The 22,203-nt window shown below is 46.5% G+C and overlaps 1 protein-coding gene across 13 annotated transcripts in view; it reads right to left on the reverse strand.

The window, feature by feature from the left end:
• ank2b (ankyrin 2b, neuronal) overlaps positions 1–17,864 on the reverse strand; it is an 85,908-nt gene extending 68,044 nt beyond the window's left edge. For 7 of the 13 annotated variants that reach the window (XM_029117373.2, XM_029117369.2, XM_029117368.2 and 4 more), the window contains exon 1: positions 3,193–3,536. In XM_029117373.2, the coding sequence (XP_028973206.2) occupies positions 3,193–3,345 (153 nt within the window). In that variant the 5' untranslated portion in view covers positions 3,346–3,536. Of the gene's footprint in view, positions 1–3,192; positions 3,537–17,371 lie in introns of those variants that run through there. The other 6 variants (XM_029117371.2, XM_029117370.2, XM_029117374.2 and 3 more) reach the window with 3 other exon arrangements.
• Between the last annotated feature and the right edge of the window lie 4,339 nt (positions 17,865–22,203).

Consider the following 22,203-nt stretch of genomic DNA (forward strand, 5'->3'; position numbering starts at 1 on the left):
TTCATCCACTTGGTAAGGGTTGTAGAAATGACCACCATACCAATACTTGGACACGGTGCTGTAGTCCATAGACTTGCCACTAAAAATCCCCTCCATGAAAGTGCAAGTGCAAAGGTCACAGTGATGGGGCTGAAAGCGGGGCTGAAAGCGGGTGCTTTCAGCCCCATCACTGTGACCTTTACACTTTGCACTCCGCTTGGCCGCTTCCTACAGTACATACACAACATGCGTGTGGTCTCGTCCTCTTGCAACTGAAAGCCTTTCGGCCAGGTCATCGATAATGAAATGGGAATGAATTCTCAACTGCCTTGACCTGGTTAAATAACTGTTACATTTTTTTAATAAAATGACCCTGTTCAGTCGCTTCAAATCTCCATCAGACCGTGACCAAAATCATCCTGGGATGAGGACGACCAGAGGGTAGCCCGCTGTTTTAGGTCCCCCTTCTTCGTTGTTCTGGCATTCTGTGGGATGTCACCTCCTCTCACGTGATTGGTTCATTCCGGGAGTCCATTTCCTTAACAACCTGCGCCATCCATATCAGTCGGGCCAGACACATCTGGGCGAACGCCGGAGAAGCCAATCGCAGTCCGCCACAGCCTCTCGGCCAATCTGGGCTCCCTCTAAGGACTCATTAGCATGAAGCAAATCAGCACAATTCCTTGCCTTGTTACAGACGCTAAATGTAGACATCATCTACTGTGGACTGTGATGTTGGTCACTAAGGCTTAAAAGACTGAGGCAAGATGGTGTGTGTCGCTGGCTGATTAAACCGTGCTAAGCATTTGCAGGAGATAGCCTTAAGTCAATGTTTGATTTGACCATAGGGCCGTGGTGGCTTGCCTTAACACACCACAGCGGGACAGCCAACAAACTAAAGCTTCTGATGACAAGTGCCACGCTGGAGGCTAAGAGAACACTTTGTCTGGGCCGTGGAGAGAACTAGAGTTTACACAGTCCACTAACCACGCAGAGAGCTGGGTGTCCGGGGTGACAGGTCAGGGGTCGAGCTGAAGGCATGCTCTTTGTGAGTCGCACCTGCTGTTTTGAGAAGTTGAGGGTCTAAAAAAAAGTAGGGGTCCTCAGAGAGCAGACTGAGGCGATCGGAGTGGCTAAGAGTCACAGGAACAGTGTTTAAACCCATGCCCATAACCCCACACCACCACACACACCCTCACCCTTCCCCCACACAACCTCACAGACCTGCACACTCACGCTAAACCCACGTCACGGTCTCCCTACGGGGTATCTCCTCTACGACAAAGCATTACAAATGGCTTCCCGTGACACGCTTCCAACGCAACTTGACTGGGCCACACAAACTCTCTCTCCCATACAGACCGACACCCAAACCCTGTGCAAACATTTACACTTACTATAACATACTCACTACCTCTGAGTTTAGCATTGTTGTTGAGTAGAACCTTGTAAGTAAGAATTCCATTGTGTAGTTCACCAATCAACATGATTATGGTTAATTAACTGAATGGGAGTGTTTGTGGGCGTGTTTATCACAGCCAAGCGGAGCTAGGACAGACCAGAGTGTCATACTGTACTGTAGGGAGGGAAGCGAAAGCCTTAAATCAATAAACATAATGGCTTTCATCCGTATTAATCACTGGTTAGTCATCCAGACACTCAATGTTCGGGTCATTGCGTGGCTTTGAGCGCTGAAGATGCTTGGCTCTCACATGTCTCTCTCTCGCGCCAATATATTGCGTTCTTAGAAAAGAACTGTCCGCGATGCCATTGGTACATTGGCCGCACTTAATGACTCCCATCATCTCAATGTCTCCTCCCCTGCCTTTCTCGCATCCTTCCCCTGGTCATCTATGTCAACCACTACATACCGGACAATGGCTTCTCACATTCTTCACAGCAATTTCAGGCGCCGGTCACACGATGTAATTGGGTTGAACATAACAGCACCGACTCAGAAGACACGCCTGTTCAGATATCTAAACTGTCATCCTCCTTTCCCCAGGTAGCGTCTCCATCTTTTCCCTCCACCCATCTCTTTATTTCTCCCTCCTCCACCACCCATCTCTTTATTTCTCCCTCCTCCACCACCCATCTCTTTATTTCTCCCTCCCCTCCACCCTTCTCTTTATTTCTCCCTCCCCTCCACCCATCTCTTTATTTCTCCCTCCCCTCCACCCATCTCTTTATTTCTCCCTCCCCTCCACCCATCTTTTTATTTCTCCCTCCTCCACCACCCATCTCTTTATTTCTCCCTCCCCTTCACCCATCTCTTTATTTCTCCCTCCCCTCCACCCATCTCTTTATTTCTCCCTCCCCTCCACCCATCTCTTTATTTCTCCCTCCCCTCCACCCATCTCTTTATTTCTCCCTCCCCTCCACCCATCTCTTTATTTCTCCCTCCTCCACCACCCATCTCTTTATTTCTCCCTCCCCTCCACCCATCTCTTTATTTCTCCCTCCTCCACCACCCATCTCTTTATTTCTCCCTCCCCTCCACCCATCTCTTTATTTCTCCCTCCCCTTCACCCATCTCTTTATTTCTCCCTCCTCCTCCACCCATCTCTTTATTTCTCCCTCCCCCTCCATCCTCTTTGTTTCGCCCTCTCTCTCCACGCACTAGAATGGACCATTCTATGAAATGTTTTTACTTGCCAGCTCCCTCCTGCCAGTGCTGCAAAATTACAATAATAATGTAACTAACTGAAGAAAAACATGTAAACATGTAAATGACCCCAGGAAAGATGCTAATAGCCGCTGAGTTACCTGAGTCCCAAAGTACTCACGGAGAACCAAGCCCAATTACAGAGGGGTCTGGTACCACTCGGCTCACACCTGTGCCGGCATCAAATGACCCAATTTGGACAGCTGCTAGGGGTTTAGCTGGCCTTACAGTGACTTTTTATTTTTACATCCCATCACTCGGTCGGCTTTGCCTTCTGAAAGTCCGTCCACACCCCTTTGATGTGGCAAAGCCTTTGAGCATGGCTAAAGTCAAGATCAATTCCCCCCTGGGGAAGGTGAGTTTGAGTAACTGTTTATTCTTTGTCTGGTAAACAAACAGAGCTATTTTGTGACAGCTACATACAAGCAGGAGACTATACATTTCAGGCTGGGTTGAAATGGCATTTCAAACTACCGCAGCATCACAGTGTCTCAAACACACCCTGGAAATGTTCTGCCAAAACGTTCCCTGGGTCTCCCAGGTCTTACCGGTCTTTGGGGTTCAGGCTCCGGGTGGTGGAAGAAGCAGTAGTATTCTGACTCTGGCCTGGGCTGGTCCAGATAGGGTTGACTCCCGTCGCTTTTCAAACTCTTCTCAGCCTCACACGCTTTGCACATTGATGTGTTACCCATAGCAACCATTAGTCACAGGAAACCAGGAGTACGAAAGAAAACGTATGCAACCCAAAAGTGGCTGAAATCACTTGACTAGCTACACCTACATTCCAGTCTTCTGGTGTCAATTTCCACCAACACCTCCACCTTAACATCCACCTTTGCCCAAAAAGCACTAGCGGCAACCATCTACAGGAGGGGGGCTTGGATGCTACCTTCATCCCAGCAAACCCACTCTGCCTCCCCAGCCAGACTGTCCCCCTCTAGGCTTGACCGCTATCAACTTCTACCGCTAAGCGCTAACACTGGCTCCAGTTCCCCCCAGTTATATTTACACCCACCAGCCCAGCTATGCAAGGCAATGAGGGTGGTACGACCGGATGGCGGGAGGGTGGCATGCCAAAGAGCGGTGGGGGTGGGGGGGCTGGGGGGTGTGGGCGCACATTAGCCCCCTGCTGCTCTGGAATGCCCTCTCTCTGAGAAAGGGTAACCCGTGGCGATGAGGGGCGTTATCACTCCCTGGGGCAACTGGGGCAACTGGGGCAACTGTGCAACGCTGTTTGCACACAGGACGTCCAGGAAGCTTGAGGACGGTTCCTATTGGTCCGTCTTTGTGTACAAACTTTATAAACTTTAGTGGCCAGCCATTGTAACAGTGAATTCTATAGCGTGTAAAGTGGATGTTATCCTCTCAGTCACAGCGTAGCCTACAGCACTGGTTATTGATTGGATGAAGCCGGACCTTTCATTGAATTGATGTGACACACACAGACACACACACACACACACACACACACAGGATTGATGATATGCAATCAATTCCGCCGCAGATACACCACAATGTCACATTTCTGAACAGAGGCCCGACCGGGTGACCAGGTGTGACCAGGTGATAGGACTAGAGATCCCACAGTTCACTTTGCTACTTGGAAAAACATGTGCGTGTCTCTACACTGTATATACAGTTCTCCTGCGTGTGTGTCAGTTGTGCCATCATATCGCCACAGACGTCAATGTGTCCATTCTCCCATGAGGCTGAGCATGTGACATGGCATTGTGACGGTCCTTACAAAGCCCTCCCTGTGTGAAATATTTCTCACTCAATGGAATATTTTATCCCATGCAGGGAGTAAAAAGGGGGGGGGGGGGGGGGGGGGGGGGGGGGGGGTTATTAGTAAATGAACCACTTTCAGATGTCGTACTACAGTGCAATCACTGACTACCCCCTCATTTACATTTCACCAGTAGACATATGTTGCCCTCAAAGGACCAAGTACGCCGGTTTGGAACCTCTAGGTAGAATACACAACTACACTTCAGACTTAAAGGTAAGGACACGAAAATGTCAAGCATAATCAAATAACATTCAATTACCCACATTAACCTTTTTCCTCTGGGTTATTTAGTCAGGTCCCCTCGAATCATGTTTGTAATCACTGCATTCCCATGCCGTCTGCCAAAAAACACACCCTATTAGATTGTCCAAATTATTTATTAAGAATGTCTATGGTGAATCAAAGACCCTGAACCTGGAAACAAGTAATCCCCTCCCACATTTAACTAATCACTGCCATGTGGGTTAATGCCCACCCCCTACAGCTGCTCAATATCAACTCCCTTGGTGTCTCCATCTAAAATATATTTTGCTTCTCTTTCCCCAGTATCCACATAGTTGAAAATAACGAGTAAGCCTATGGGTGGAACCACTTTAATCTGTGGTAAACCATATGGTCTGGTTGTAGGGGAGGGTGGGGTGGGGGTATTTCACAGTAGCACTCAGAGAGGATTCGGTCTTTCTTGCATTACCTTTATCTATTTTTACATTTTACCCCTTACTCAGTGAAGCTATGGTTAAAAGAAAGTTACATTAGATTGTTAAAAAACGATTTTTTAAAGAGAAATAGTAGGTGGGGCTACATAAACAGAAATTATGATTTTTGAGGGTTTAGTGCTGTCTGTAAAGGTAGTCATTTGTGGGTTTAGTGTGGTCTGTAAAGGTTGTCATTTGAGGGATTAGTGTTGTCTGTAATGGAAGTCATTTGAGGGTTTAGTGTTGTCTGTAAAGGTAGTAATTTGATGTTTTGTTGCAGCCTTTTGAGGGTTTTGTTATAGCCTTTGAGGGTTTGTAGCCTTTCGTGGTTTTGTTGTAGTATTTTGAGGGTTAAGTGGACTTTTTTGAGACTCAACACAGCAGGAAGTACCGTGGGCTGATGGCCAGAACAGGAAAAGGTATGTGTCATGTATGTGGATTGTTTCCACAAGGCCGTCTGTGAAGTGGTCCAGTAACAACACTCTGGCTCCATGCACATATGGGGCTCCATGCCAGATAACAGGGTTCAATACCCGTCTCCACCTTTCCCCACTGTCTCCTGTCTCAACCTCGCTTGTTTCTCTATGATTCCCACTGTCAATAAAAGCCTGAGAGCAGTCTGTCCTTCCCCTGACCAGGAAGGAACAGCGCCACCTCCAGCACTGGTCACACCCTGTAATTACACACAAATACTGAACAGAAAATCTAACAAAACAATCCACCACCAGTACATTAACCGAATAAGGAAACCATTTACATGTTGCAGAAACTAATTGCCCGATCTACCAGCATTAGAACCTCAGCAATAAAAGAAATTGATATATTGATATATATGACATAATATATTAATATATAGATACATATCTATACCTAAAGATGTCCTCCCTGCCCTAGTCTCTGCAATGAAAATAAGCCACCCCTAGTGCATGGCGTAATGTAACTGCTAAACCCTAGGACTAGGGTCTAATGAATTATAGAAGTAGGTGGTCTATGTTACCATGGAAACACAGGGTCTGGGGAGCTCAGTCGTTGAGAGGACATGTTCCCTCATAAACAGACAGCGTCTTACGACAGGTGCCATATTGGAAATGCAAAAATGACATTATCTAACTTATCGTACTGGCAGGCTCAAAATAAAACCCTCAGCAGCGAGGCAATAAACCGGAAGATACAGGTTTTTGGAATTGCCTCTTCTTCCACTCTGCTTTGTGAAAACCGCATGCTTTTGGTCTCTGCCAGCTGCGCAGAGGCTACATGACATCGTACCTGTTATCCTACATTATGTCATACCCGTTGTCCTACATGATATTGTACCTGTTATCCTACATGATATCGTACCTGTAATCCTACATGATATCATACCCGTTGTCCTACATTATATCATACCCGTTGTCCTACATGATATCGTACCTGTATTCCTACATGACATCATACCTGTAATCCTACATGATATCATACCCGTTGTCCTACATGATATCGTACCTGTTATCCTACATGATTTTGTACCTCTTATTCTACATGATATCATATTTGTTATCTTACATGTTATCGTACCTGTTATCCTAAGTGATATTGTACCTGTTATCCTATATGATATCATACCCGTTACCTTACATGATATTGTATCTGTTATCCTACATGATATTGTACCTGTTATCCTATATGATATCATACCCGCTATCCTACATGATATCATACATCGTTATTCTATATGTTTTCATAGCTTTTATCCTACATGATATTGTACCTGTTGTCCTACACAATATCGTACCTGTTATCCTACATCCCTTAATCAGATGAGAGAATTTCTGTTACAAAAGCAGGATTTTGTTTTTATTCAATTTCTATTTATTCATTGTTTTATTCAGTCGTTTATATCTTGTTTTTATTCTATTTCTATTTTTCTATGTTTTACCAATACATGATTTTTCTTTAATGCAAGTTCTGGTGCTATCAGAGGAATAACCTCTATGTAAATGTAACAATCTGCTAATGATAATGCAAGTTCTTGTGCTGCGGTTTAGACATCGAGGCGGGGTATTATCTCACAAAAGGACTGACGAGTTGATCCAAGCGCTGGAGCATGAGGATTGAGATACTGGGGCGGTGCAGTAAATAGGTTTGGGAACTGTAATTCATCAAGGATGAACATAAAATGCATGTACAGACATGGCATAAACGTCCCCCTGGAGACAGTGTGGTAAGACATCGATGCAGAGATTATCTCACGAAGGGACTGACGGGTTAATCCTAGAGCTGGCGTGCCAGGCTTGAGATACCGGGGTGGAGATTCCCACTGGAGGGTGGTTAGAGAATTGTAAAAATCAAACTTTTTATTTTTTTTACTGTATAGCATTTTTATATTTTTCTTTTCATCGAAAAACAAATTTAATTAACATATTGTATCAATGAACACATTGTGGCCGTAAGGTCTCCGGTGCCTGTCGAGGCGGCAATCCCCGAACCCGGTGGTGGACACCGGAAGTAAGGGATGCCGTCAAGCTGAAGAAAGAGTCCTATCAGGCCTGGTTGGCTTGTGGGACTCCTGAGGCAGCTGACGGGTACCGGCAGGCCAAGCGGACTGCAGCCCGGGTGGTTGTGGAGGCAAAAACTCGGGCCTAGGAGGAGTTCGGTGAGAACATGGAGAAGGACTATCGGCTGGACTCGAAGAGATTCTGGCAAACCGTCCAGCGCCTCAGGAGAGGGAAACAGTGCCCTACCAACGCTGTTTACAGTAGAGGTGGGCAGCTGTTGACCTCAACTAGGGATGTCGTTGGGCGGTGGAAGGAGTACTTCAAGGATCTCCTCAATCCCGCCGTCACGTCTTCCATTGAGGAAGCAGAGGATGAGGGCTCAGAGGTGGACTCGTCCATTACCCGGGCTGAAGTCACAGAGGTAGTCAAGAAACTCCTCGGTGGCAAGGCACCGGGGGTGGATGAGATCCGCCCTGAGTACCTCAAGTCTCTGGATGTTGTGGGGCTGTCTTGGTTGACACGCCTGTGCAACATCGCGTGGCGGTCGGGGACAGTGCCTCTGGGATGGCAGACCGGGGTGGTGGTCCCTCTTTTTAAGAAGGGGGACCGGAGGGTGTGTTCCAACTACAGGGGGATCACACTTCTCAGCCTCCCCGGGAAAGTTTATGCCAGGGTCCTGGAGAGGAGAATACGGCCGATAGTAGAACCTCGGATTCAGGAGGAACAGTGTGGTTTTCGTCCGGGCCGTGGAACACTGGACCAGCTCTATACCCTCTACGGGGTGTTGGAGGGTTCATGGGAGTTTGCCCAACCAATCCACATGTGTTTTGTGGATTTGGAGAAGGCATTCATCTGTGTCCCTCGCGGCATCCTGTGGAGGGTGCTTCGGGAATATGGGGTCCTGGGTCCTTTGCTAAGGGATGTCAGGTCCCTGTATGACCGAAGCAGGAGCTTGGTCCGCATTGCCGGCAGTAAGTCAGACTTGTTCCCAGTGCATGTTGGACTCCGGCAGGGCTGCCCTTTGTCGCCGGTTCTGTTCATAATTTTTATGGACAGAATTTCTAGGCGCAGCCAGGGGCCGGAGGGTGTCAGGTTTGGGGACCACAAAATGTTGTCTCTGTTAGAGATATCCTACCTGTTATTCTACTTTATGCTACCCATTATCCTACATGTTATCCTACCTTATCCTACATCCTACAAACGGCCCAGTTATTTTTCACTTTGTGTCTATATTTTCTAGCGGAAACTGTCCATCTGGCCAGAGGAGGAGCCAGATGCTGGGGATTTAGAGGCTGATTTGGTCCTGCATTTTGACCCACCCCTCCCCCTTTACACTGACCCTTTCAGCTGACCACACCCCCTCCCCCCAGGGGCCAGCTGCCGGCTGCACCAGACCAGCCCAGATGTTCATCTGGAGACACTCATCTGGCTTTGACCACAGATTTCACCATCAGTTGACTGACAAAACACATGTAGAGATTCAGCCGGGGCAGAGTAAGTAGCCAAAATGTCTGGCCAATGTCAGTGCCAAAAGTGTGAATATCTGCATCACATGGGACAACAAACATACATTAAGAGAAAGCAACTGAGCCGTTGAAGAGTGGAATGCAATGCGGCTGATCGATACTACCGCCAACAGTATTGTCAGTCCACATCAGGCGATACATCACTTACTAACCTATTCACTGTACTAATCTCTGTAGATTACGGCAACAGACAAAGCTATTAGGACGTTATTCTTTACAGTACCCTTGTGTCGGTGCTAAAGGCGTTGACGTTACAGCTCCCACACAATGCTGTTTTAATCTATGTTCGACATGAAGAAAAAAGAAAAGTGAAAGCGTTTGTATTATTGAACAAGCTGTGATGTTCAAACTGAGAAAAGACAACATTTTTGATATATTATAGAAATTACACTGCAATAGGACTAGAACAGTGATGAGCAGAATCCCTACATCTGTGATGACGGAATACTTCAGAGAGCTCCCTTTTTACCACCATGATCCCGTAAACTTCTCAAGTAAAGGTTTGGACAGAAATAACTTCCTCCTCCACCACCCCGAAAAAGGAAAAACATACGTGGTGAGAAAGAATCTAGAACGAGAGAGAGCGATATAGAGATAGAAAGAAAGCAATAGAAAGAGAGAGAGTAGGTGAAATCTCACCACAAAATGTCAAAACACCCTACCGACTATATAGACCGGAGACTGAAAAGGCACTGTTGAGGTACTAAACTAGCAGGAAATAGCTGCTCGAACGCCAACACGACAGCCCCCCCCCACTGACCAACAGAAGCCCTCCACGGCCCCTCAGGGGGTGAGTGTTTGTTTAATCTCCGTTGTTTCTGGTACGGTATGGGTGGTATGGAGAAACGCTCGGTAAAAAGAAACGTTGATATTCAGTAAAAATCTGCACGGACAACGAGAAACCAATGACTCATGCATTTGACATGGTCTGTCCTGTATGGCACACTGTTGGTTGGAACGGCTAGTAGTGATATCACACGTGTCAGACCCGTGGTCAGACCGCGGCAGTGACAGAAATGGAATTAACACGGCGCTCACACTTTTTCCCTACGTTCTGTTACCATCCCTCCTAATCTCCCTGGCATTATGTCCTTGCATTATTGATTTGCCTTTTTCTCTTTCTCTACAGTCATTTGGTTCTGAAGCAAGAGAGACAGGCGGGGACTTGTCAGGCTGAATGGCCCCAAAGCACTCAGACATTAAGCCCTTCAAACATCCAGAGGGACTGCCTCTGGTGCTGGCTGCACCTCTTGTGACCAACGTAATGAGTTGAAACGAATCGCACATGAATCAAATCTGTCAAAAGGACTTATTTTGGTGTTTGTCTTTTTGGTATTCATTTACTGGTTGTAACCAGGGAGCCAGAAGAATACTTGTTAAGCTCCTCTTTATGATCCTTCCACTCAAATAAATGAGCTTGAATCAAACGAGGCATGTACAATCCTGGTGAGGGCTGCATTATCGCAATTAATAAAGTAAAGAGTGTCCACTTGTGTGGAAATATCTAAATTCAGATTAGGATTGAGATTTCAGAATGGCACTACAATCGTCTTTACGTTTGTCTGTTTGTGACCCACACTGTGCATCACTACACAAGTTGTCTTGGATGAGTAGGAACTTCCTGTCACTGGTCCTGAGCCACAGTCCCACACAGTAGTGAGATTAGACCCTAATCCTGGATTTCTCCAATCCCAGTTTAGTGACCAAACAGGGGACAGAGTACAGCCGTAAACCAGTTGTCCACTCACTGATAATACCACAATATTCTTACTTTACATTTTATTTTGTTTCTTTTATTTTTTTATTTTTTTCGCATTAAGAATTACACTCCTAAAAGGCATTTAATTCAAATCTCAAAGCGCTATAAAAGTTGAATGGATTATTATTATTATGATAAACCAGTGGTCACCAATAACATCACATCTGGGGTTTAGACATTCAGAGAAATAAGGCCAAGCCAGTTTAGACAGGAAACTGTGTCACAGGGCATCAGATGAGCACCAACCACATTTTCAGTTTTCCTCATAATGACAGCCTATTTAATTTGGCCATTGTTACACACAGAAACACACACACACACACTCACACAACCTGATTGTTGGCACTTTCAAGCTACATGCTGAATTTCCTTTCTAATACTGTTTGTAACATTTGTTATAAGCTATGCCAGTCTGAATCTCCAAGCCCCTAAAGACCCCAGCCCGCTCCCCAAGATCCCAGCCCCCTCCCAAAGACCCCAGCCCTCTCCCCAAAGACCCCAGCCCACTCCCCATGAACCCAGCCCTCTCCCCAAAGACCCAAGCCCACTCTCCACGACCCCACCCCTCTCCCCAAAGACCCAAGCCCACTCTCCACGACCCCACCCCTCTCCCCAAAGACCCCAGCCCACTCCCCATGACCCCACCCCTCTCCCCAAAGACCCCAGCCCACTCCCCATGACCCCAGCCCTCTCCCCATAGAACCCAGTCTTCTCCCCGCGACTCCAGTCTTCCCCTCACAGTAAATTTGTGGCAAATTCAGAACAACAACACACCCAATTGAAAATCTCCATGTAAAACTTGTCTAATACACGTGAACGGCCAAAACAAAAGCAGGACATTTGCTTTCTCTCCCTCCGCAGGATTACAGCTGCTCAAGCGTTGTCCGACATACAGTACAGTGCGGTACTTAAAGCTCAGGCAGAGGCACAGAGTACCACATACGCTCAATAATATACAGTAATCCACACAGAGTGGACCAGCAGCACGACATAGGTTGTCATTCTATGCCAAGGATGCATCCTAAATTACATCAGAAAGGGTTTCAGCTGCAGAACTGGATTAAACATAGAAGTGGACAGGAGATACGGAGATTAATAAAAATAAATAGTGACGCTTGAGCAGCAGGAAGGTGTGCACGGACATCGCTGAACCATGCACACACACACACAGGGACGCTGACCGGAATGACAAGACCCGGGAGAGAATTTAACGTTTAGGACCCAAACCACGGGCCAAAAAATACATTAATATATTACTGTCCAGAAAACTGGTCATAAACGTTTTATTGTTTGATGTTTTAATTCGTAACTAAGCCACTTGCAAATCCCTTTGTTTTCAAAACAGGTAATTAATTAGGTCACATCTTTTCAGTTCATAACCTACTCAGTCCCAATCAGCCATTACTGAACTGCTACACATATTTAGATTTGCGCTTTCATTTCTGTGCTCCTGGTTTTGGTTGCATGGTGGCAATGTTTTAGCCAGATAGCTACAGTACTAGCTGCCATTATAGTTTCTTACAGTAAGCAAACTTACGGCATACTTATGCTATATATAATATCATCCAGGTAAAATGCGCCTTCACAAAATAAGCCAAGGAGGAAAGCCTGCCTTGCAGAAGGTGACTGGCTGGAACAGCCAGCCGGCTGGGATGTAGCGGCATGCTCCAAAATGACATTCCACTGGCACCTAATTGAATAAATACTATCTAGTACAGCTTTAACAAAGTTATGTTGGTGCTGGTGTTTAGGATATCACCCTGATTGGCTGTTGGCGTTAGGGTATCACTCTGATTGGCTGTTGGTGTTAGGGTATCATTGATTAGCTGTTGGAAGAACAAACCATTTTTACAGAAAAAGGTTTAATCATAACGCTGTATAAAAGAGTAAAAAACATGAATCAATGCAATTCTTCTGTTTAATAACTGTTAACCTTCTCGATAGTACTGAATACTAACATTGAATGACTAATTAATAATGATATCTGAGCCAATCAAATGGGGCCCCCCAGGCATGGGCCCGGGACAACGTTTATGGTTGCCCCCCCATCGGCGTCACTGCACACACACACACACACACACACACACGAGCACGCACATGCCCATAGAAAAACATGTCTAACTTAGTTACATGAATGGGGGACATTAAGCTCTCGGACGCAGTCATTTCAGTATCTTGCGCTGGGAATGAATTTTTCAACGCGCCTCTCCGGTGAGCTCCGGTTCAGTGCGCACATTCTTCAAGCAATTGTGGCAACGCGTGTAAATTAAAATGTCCATGTACTCATACTTCTCAGAGTATTTTCATGTGAGTGAAACTCACTGTGTGAATACCCGCCAGCGTGCCTGGCGAAACAAACATTCTACCTGCCTATGACAAAATCCACCTGCATTTCGACCCCGAATTATATCGCAATATTATAATGTATATGGATGTTCTCCCCCCACCCCTAACACCTAGGTTTTCCCCCATTTTTGCAGAACGGAGAACAAACCATAAGAATGAACGCTGTCATTTGGGCATTGTGATAAATAGTTTATTGAAGAGGTGTTTGTGTAGGCAAGACAACGTCTCAGAGGAAAAGCTATTCGGAACCCAAGTATAGATTTTCCTGAAATACAATACTCTGCAGTGCAGGGAGCCTGCGTTTTCTCAAGGCTGAGGGAGACTTTGCTGTAACCTGCGCCAATATCATGAAAAACTACGGCTGTGGCGATGTGGGGAAAACGGCTGACAATCACTGGTTTGCACCCTGCGTGGGGCAGCAGGAGACGGGTGAACCCCTCGATGAGACACGTTGGCGCTGCACTTGGCAGTAAAAGTGTGTGTGCGCGTGTGCGTGTGAAAGAGTGTCTGTGAGAATGTGTAAGTATGCTGAGTTGGAATTTTTTATAATAATACACGGTATATAACTACATAAACCGGTTACACCAGCATGGACACCATAACACCACCAAGGAAAAGTGGTAACACCACCAGAGACACATAACAAGACCACGGTAAATGCTTTAGAAAACCTTCAACGGCCATCGAAATAGAGATGGCCAGAATCTTGGGCCGAACAGGGATGCCATTAGTGCTAACTGCCTTGCCAGATCAGGGATTCAGTGTAAAAACCTCCAGTGGTCCTGGCCAGCTGATCTCACTGCTAGGCTAACTTCTGACCAGATTGTGGATTTACCAACAGTCAGTGATGCATCACAGGGGACAACTAGTGAGTAATGCTGTGTTTCTGTCTAAGGACAGAGGGACTGCTCAATTATTAATCACATCTACCAAGAGCCTCTCCCAATCCTTGTCCATATCTCCAGATCTAGGCCATGGTCGCTACACCCCCAGAAATCGGTGTCTTTCCCTGGGGTAATCACACAAGCTTAATCTTGATCTGCCGGTTCTCTCCGACCTGTCCAAACGTGCAATGGCATCGTAATCCATAAACATGTAACGGGAACGTCCTCTCAGCTTGGATACAGGGCATTTTCGGATTTCAAGCCTTAGTGGAGGCTCCTGGTGAAGTGGGGGGCTGACGATCATCAGACACAGAGAGACGATTGTGATACCAGGGTGAGTTTGAGTCTTGCTAACGCCCTCCTGTGGGTTACTGGTCCACCGTGTATTATTTTTTTTGACCGGGCCTCAGTGCACGGTCAGTGGGTTACCATGGTGAGCGGAAGCAGAAGGTAAAGCGCCCACTGTCAGGAATGGGAATATTGAGAGGTCAGGCACTAAAAACACCTTGACTTGGCTTACTGCATGTGTGACGAGGATTGCATTGGAAATATCAAAAATTTCCACAAATGTTCAACAGTATTCCAAAACAAGGCACAAGCCACCACTCCCACCAGGCGTAGCTGGAAGTACTGCGGTTTCGACATTTGTCCGGTCGACAATAGAGAGGAGCCGTATCAGAACGATGAGAGACCAAGAGGAACGGGCCTCCTTGCCAAAACGCACAGATGGGACAGACGGGAGGTTTTTCACTGAACCTCCCTTTTTAGTTTTTTAACCTTCCTCTAGTTGGACATGGTGATGTTTACTATAGTTAAACCCCTTGGTGATCCAATTACTCAACACATCACCTCCTGTCCTGTTGGGCACCGGAGAGAGACAAGCGTGTGGCATTTATGGTCAACATTCCCTGCACAGAGGGTGATCTTTCAACAAAAACTGTCCCAACACCATAGGATTGACATTAACACAAATGATCAGGCTCCTAAGGCAACATTTACACAGTTGCAGTCGTGGAAACCGAGCTGCACTTTTTATCCTAACAACAGTACACCCACATTGGAGACCCATATTTTCCACAGATCCCACACACCCACAAAGAAATGTGTGTGTGCAATAACAACATATATTTTCTTGTTTATAGAGAGAGGAAGAGAGGTGGAGTGAGGAAGAAAGACAGAAAGCAACAGAAGGAGAAAAAAATAACCGGCTAGATCACACTAGCAGAAGTAATCAAGATGATGATTGATATTACGGCTATAGATTTATGGCTGGGCTGATATCATCCACAGCCAACAAATGGACAAAGGTCAGCGGGTAGCAAAGGCAGGCACTATTATGGCAGTCCACACACGCACACACAGCCACGCACAAACACGCCCACCAAGTTCATCACTGGATCGCGTGATTGGCTATCTCAAGGCGAACGCACTAACAGGAAGCGCCAGTGGATAAGAGTGTCAGCAAACTGAATCAAATGAGAGAAAAAAAGAACTGTACATCACGGACCACGGGTCGACATCGCATGAGAATTATACCACACCCGACGAAGTGAGCCGCCTCATCTCTTGTCCTGTCATTGAGTTGAAACACTAAAGCTACTGTACCAGAGTTACCAGCTCCGGGCCGCAAGAGGAATCTCTTTAATCTGGGAGTGGGGCCATGGCCGTTGATAGGTCCTATGGGAGGCTGGGTGCATAGAGACCATCTGCCGAGGGAAGCGTTATGTTTTGGGTGGCAGTGCTTTGAGCGCATGTCTAATGCTAGCAGTAGAGCGTTTAAGCACATCTATTGGTAACTTAGTCCACATTACATAACCAGAAAGAGAGGGACACTACAATAGAGATTACAGATAATGTAGCTTGATGCACGCACTAGTGCAAGTTTTTAAGTTTTCTTTGTTGCTATTTACATGCAGGATATCTACGACATATCACAGATGACGAGAAACAGTTCTGTGGCCCTCTGTCATTATTGACTGAACAGATGGATAATCACACACACACACACACACTTCACAAAAAACGACATGGCACAAAATGTGGATTGAGGACAAAATGAAAGGCACACACTAATGTTACCCCATTTTCACAGGTTCAGGGAATAGGTTGCCTGGTTAGTAGGAGTTATTCTCTATTGATGCCGTATCAATGTCCTAAGAACACCAGGAGAAAACCGGCGTCAAAGAGGTCAGCACAGTATGTACTGGCTCAACACAGGGTCCGAAAACAAACACACAACCGTGGGGAGGGAAGATCATGTGATAGGCTAGTGGTGACCATGTGATAAAGTAGTGACCACCACATCATCCACAATCAGTGAATGTGGTACCTTAAAGCCTGATCACGCACCACTTCATCATCTAACACCTGTGCATTTTGTGATTGGCTTAATGTAATTGATGAGCTAGATGAACGTGGTGGCCTGGGTGGAGGTGGTCATCCAGATTAAGGTGGTGGTCTAGATGAAGGTGATTATCTAGATAAAGGTTGTGGTCTACATAAAGGTGATGGTCTAGATAAAGGTGATGGTCTAGATAAAGGTGGTGGTCCGGATAAAGAGGGTGGTCTAGATAAAGGTGATGGTCTAAATAAAGGTGGTGGTCTGGATAAAGGAGGTAGTCTAGATAAAGGTGGTGGTCTGGATAAAGGAGGTAGTCTAGATAAAGGTGGTGGTCTGGATAAAGGGGGTGGTCCAGATAAAGGTGGTGGTCTAGATAAAGGTGGTGGTCTGGATAAAGGTGGTGGTCCAGATAAAGATGATGGTCTAGATAAACATGGTGGTCTACATAAAGGTGACAATCTAGATAAAGGTGGTGGTCTAGATAAAGGTGGTGGTCTAAATAAAGGTGATGGTCTACATAAAGGTGATGGTCTAGATATAGGTGGTGGTCTAAATAAAGGTGATGGTCTACATAAAGGTGGTGTTCTAGATAAAGGTGGTGGTCTACATAAAGATGGTGATCTACCTAAAGCAAGATAATTGATGTTGAGGATTAAGGTATGATGACCAGAATACTATCAAGAGGTGTCAATAGGAGGATGATGTTATGGATGAAGGGTGACAGAGACATTATCAGGTGATGATGTGAGGATGATGTTTTAGACGAAGGCAGGCTGACCGGGACAATATCAGGTGATGATATGAGGATGATGTTATGGATGAAGTCAAGGTGACTGAGACTTCATCAAGGGATGATACAGGGATGGGCAGGTAGCAGCAGAGCGTAATGGGTACTAGCGTCTATTTCTGGTACCTTGCGCTTGCGCTCAGCCCGTTCCCGGGAGCGTATCCTCCTCTGACGGGCTTTCTCCAAAGCCTTCAGGTCCGGGGCCTGCTGCTCCACCAGCTCCACCCGGGCTTTCTTAATGTGGGCCGCAGCGTGTGCCATGGTCCCGGTCAAGCCAATCCCGTTAGAAAATTCCCCTCGGAGAGTGTCTTACGCTGGCGAAGAGTTAAAATAGATTCCCCCCGGCAGGTGACTCTCCTCCGAAGGGCAGGCGGGCGCGTGGAACGAAACGAGAGAGGGAGGGGTGGCGTAGCCGCAGGTTCTCCGTGTCAGCTACCACCTCCACCACCACGTATTAACTGGTCCAGCCCAACACGCAGAGCTGCACTCCCTGAATCTGCATCGGAGGTACGGAGGGAGGCACGGGTGCGTGTGTGTAGACGGAGAAAGAGAGCGCGAGAGATGAGGGGGCAGGTCTGATACACGCTACCAGAGGTAAGCTGACAGGCGGCAGAGATTGAGCCCCTCCCCCTGAAACTGCGGAGCTGCCAGCTGCTGTGGGAAGCTTCTGGTTTGGGATCTGTCCACCAGTCCACCCAAATACGCGACTTCCCCAGTAATCGCACAACGGGGGGCGGGGGGGGGGATAGAGATACAGAAAAAGAGAGGAGGGTAGAGAGAAAGGCGTGAAGGAAAGGGCTGGGATGGCTGGGAGCACAGGGCGCTTCCTTTAGCTGGAAGACTGGAGGAACCATGTGAGCTGAACCGAGGGGGGGACAGGGAGAGGAGATCTTCCTTTAACATGACACTCTCCCCCTATGTTGGCGGGAAATGGTACAGTCTGCCTTGATGACTGGAGGATGCTGCTGTAGATTTTGCAGCTCGCACACAGACACACACACAGTTCTTTGCCTTGAGCCACAAAACAAAGAGAGGGGAGTAAAACATTTCGGGAATGAATCTCAACCAAAAAAATATACTGATGTATTTTAATATAATTTCTGTATCTGACTAATATAGATGTTATTGGGTGTAGGCTGAATGGTTATGGTGTCTGTACCTGACTGATATAGGCGTTAGTGGGTGTAGGCTGAATGGTTATGGTGTCTGAACCTGACTGATATAGCTGTTAGTGGGTATAGGCTGAATGGATATGGTGTCTGTACCTGACCGATATAGCTGTTAGAGGGTGTTGCCTATAGAGCAGCAGCACTGTTGGTGACAGCCATGTTGTGTCTGAATCCGCCAGCAAGCACCAGCTGGACATAGACACTACACACTGGCACATACCCTAACATCACTCTCACACCCAGCGCAGCTTACTGACAGAGAGAGAGAGACAAACAGGAAGTGAGAGAGACAGAGAGAGGGACAGAGAGAGGGAATGAGGGAGAGAGCGAGAGAGAGAGGAAGGGAGACAGAGAGAGAGAGGGGAGGAGGGAGAGAGACAGAGAGAGACAAACAGGAAGTGAGAGAGACAGAGAGAGGGACAGAGAGAGGGAAGGGGACAGGGAAAGAGAGAGGAAATGAGGGAGAGAGCGAGAGAGAGAGAGGAAGGGAGACAGAGAGAGAGAGAGGGGAGGAGGGAGAGAGACAGAGAGAGAGAGGGAGGGAGAGAAAGAGAGCTAGACAGAGAGAGCGACAGTAACATACAGGGTAAACAAAGAACACAAAACAGGAGTGAAGCAAGCATGTATGTAGAGGACTATAAGAGAGAGGAAAGTAAAAAGGGATGAAATGAAGAGAGAGAGGAAGATGAAAGGAGTGGATGGATAGAGAATAATAAGGAAGAAAAAGGAAAGGAAGAGAGGGAGAGAAAGGAATGGACCCACTCAACAATACGGCCCCAACCCCCTGCACATCCCTGCTTAGTCCCAATGCATTCAGACCATGTGATCAATCAGCCTGCTGGAAGGGTTAGGTCAGAGGTCAGAGGTCAGAGGAGGAGACGGGCTAAGTGCTCAGGCAGGGGAGCAGTGGTAGTGATGCAGGGGAACATCTAAGCCTTATGGGTAATGGCCTGCTGGTCCCAGACCACATCTGGAGAGCGTCCAACAAATCGTCTGCAGTGACACCACATAACGGGCGTGTTAACACAACGCCTTGGTGTAAAGGTCTGCCGTGCGTTCGTTCTTCCTACGCCTGTGCAACGAAACCCTTTCACCAGGACGCTCTGTAACAAGCTCCTCCCCTAGCATACGTGACACGTGGACAACTATGGTGACAACACACACCGGAACATGGACACATCTCACACGGTTTAATGGGCTGCCGTTTGTCCACCTGTCTGTCGTGAAATGTGTCAGTTCTGGCTTTTCTTCCCGCGCGACGTACAGTGGGTGATTTCAGCACCGCGGATAGCGTATTGCACTGCGTCCTACAGACTTGCAAATGACCCCGACATCTTAAGGTCAAACGTCCTGGGGATAGTGAGGCCCTGTCCATGGTCCTGAAAGCAATGCTGGCATCGGAGCTAAAAGGGAGTAGCCCGACAGGAAAGGTCAAAGGCAACTTGGGTGGTACAACAACCACATTTGACATGAACCGATGACACACTCACTGCCTGAGATTCTTTTACTCCTGAGGAAGAGATCGGTCGAAGCTGGGGATGATTAGGTGGCCTCGGCGGTTTAATAAACACAGTGACAATGCAGGAAAAACGGTGAACACCTTTTACTTACTCTGATTTACCACTACTTGAACTAAGAAACACCTTCTTACTGACCCACTCAAGCACCTTTTCATTATCTTCCAAGCCTCACAACACTACACTTCCATCTTTGTGTTGAGGATGCATTCTGGGTGTTTTTAACAGCCTCTCCTTTGCAGCATCTACCCAGTTCTTGCTGCTATACCATGGCGCCACCTGGTGGTCACTTCAATATTACAAAATGACTTAAACCAAAATAGGTAATTGTAACTGTACATATTCAATAGCATGAGTTAGTTATGCAAATCTAACAGAGTTTGTGTCGTTTGCTACACACTTATAATGGTTTGCACTTTTGTGGCTTCTATGTATGAAATTTGGGGTAAAATTCCCTATAGAATTTTACCCCAAGCATCTTTTAACATGCAACAATCATTTGAATGCACTCTCTTTTGACCAAGGCAAAAACACAGTTTCAACATCAATTGTTTATGCATGACTGTTTCAGTACAGGTTTGTACACACATTTACTGATCTAGCTATGTAGTGTCCACATGTGAGAGTTTCCCCATCACTTGTCATATTTAAGTGTATTACTACTGGTTTATGCACACATTTAGGGGTCTAGTCAAGTGGGGGCCACATATCACATATTGGCATCAAAACCTATACTAGAATGTTGAATTCCATTTGTTCACACTTCAGAAGCAACAATATCATCAATATGAATGTCTTTGAACAATTTCAATTAATTTGAGTGTGTACTTGAATTGCTTGACTGTTTGGATGAGTACATTGACTGCTGTTGAGGACCCATTCACAATAATTGACCTAACTGCATGTATGTTGTTGGAGAGCATTCTACCAATCTGGACATTAAACATACATGCATGCAAAACAGCAAGAACATTCCACCTTCAATTCAATGGCGACTCTTCATGATCTCGGTTTAAATGTAGATTTCCAGGCTGCAGGCCCTGGTGATTCATTCCCCAGGGGCCACTTTGGAGTCCAGCATTACCCTGTTATTACCTTGCTACAGTGAGTTGAGCTGGTTTGTGTGTGTGTGTGTCTGTCTGTGTGTGCGTGCGTGCGTGAATGTGAGCAAGTGATGTTAGTGAGTAGCAGCATTTGGCTTGAGAGCGATCATCGATTGGATATATAGTGCCCTCTATATCACTGTACATGCTACTGTAACACCCCCCAGGCATGGAGATAAATCTGGATGACAGGGCGGAGGGGACAACAGTCACGAAAATACAATTTACAGAGAAAGAGCGAGGGGACGAGATAGAGGAACAGGGCAATGGAGGGGCGTAATAAGACCAAAAGAGAGAGTAATCAAGGCCCCTGTAGCAGTAGTACAAACTGTGTATATAAAAGTAATGTATAAACTAGTGGACTTAGCCATACCGTTATGAGACAGACCCCACATCTGGCTCTAGCATGTTTCAGATACATTTTGTGACCAGACACACACACACACACACACCTCTTCATACAAACTTTCCTGACAGGTAACACTGAGCCACCCTTGCTGGTTATCCTGGCTGACCTTTAACCTGATGCCAGGACCCAGGTGGGTTAGTTAAGAGAGGACATGGAGGGTGAGGTTAGGAATTCGGCTCCAGGGACTGAGCTCCGGCATCCTCCAGGCAGTCGTACGCTCGTCCCAACCTGGTGAAGTGCTTTTTACGTTGTAATATCTAAACTGAACACAAGGGGTGCTGCTCCCATAGCTAAGGAGGCTCTGCGATCTGAAGGTTAGCACTGCTGTCCATGACATCTAAAATCTAATAGCGAATGGTAGGTAAATGCTAACGAGCTAATGCCATTTTTATACAGTTTCCAACAAACTGTTTTCCAGGTCTGAAGTCCGAGCGCAAGTTACGTGAGTAACTCAGAACCCAGACACTACAGTTAAAATAAATGTGTCTAAGACCGGGATTCTCTGCTGTGACGTTACTAAGAGAAGCATAATAACTAGCCTTTCATCACAGATATAGCACAGTCAAACCCTTGGTAAATAGCACCCACTATTGCATGAAAGGAAAGCACAACCCACTGAAAAAGAAATCTGCAAGCATGGCATGTTGATAATCAGCAGGATGTTGATCATATAGCTAGATCTGTGGTCCTCAAACCTCCCTCGTGGACCCCAAACCATCTCACAATTTTGTTGCAGCCCTGAATCAAGCAGCCAAGGGCT

The sequence above is a fragment of the Esox lucius genome, chromosome 24 (assembly GCF_011004845.1).
Source record: "Esox lucius isolate fEsoLuc1 chromosome 24, fEsoLuc1.pri, whole genome shotgun sequence".
NCBI lineage: Eukaryota > Metazoa > Chordata > Actinopteri > Esociformes > Esocidae > Esox > Esox lucius.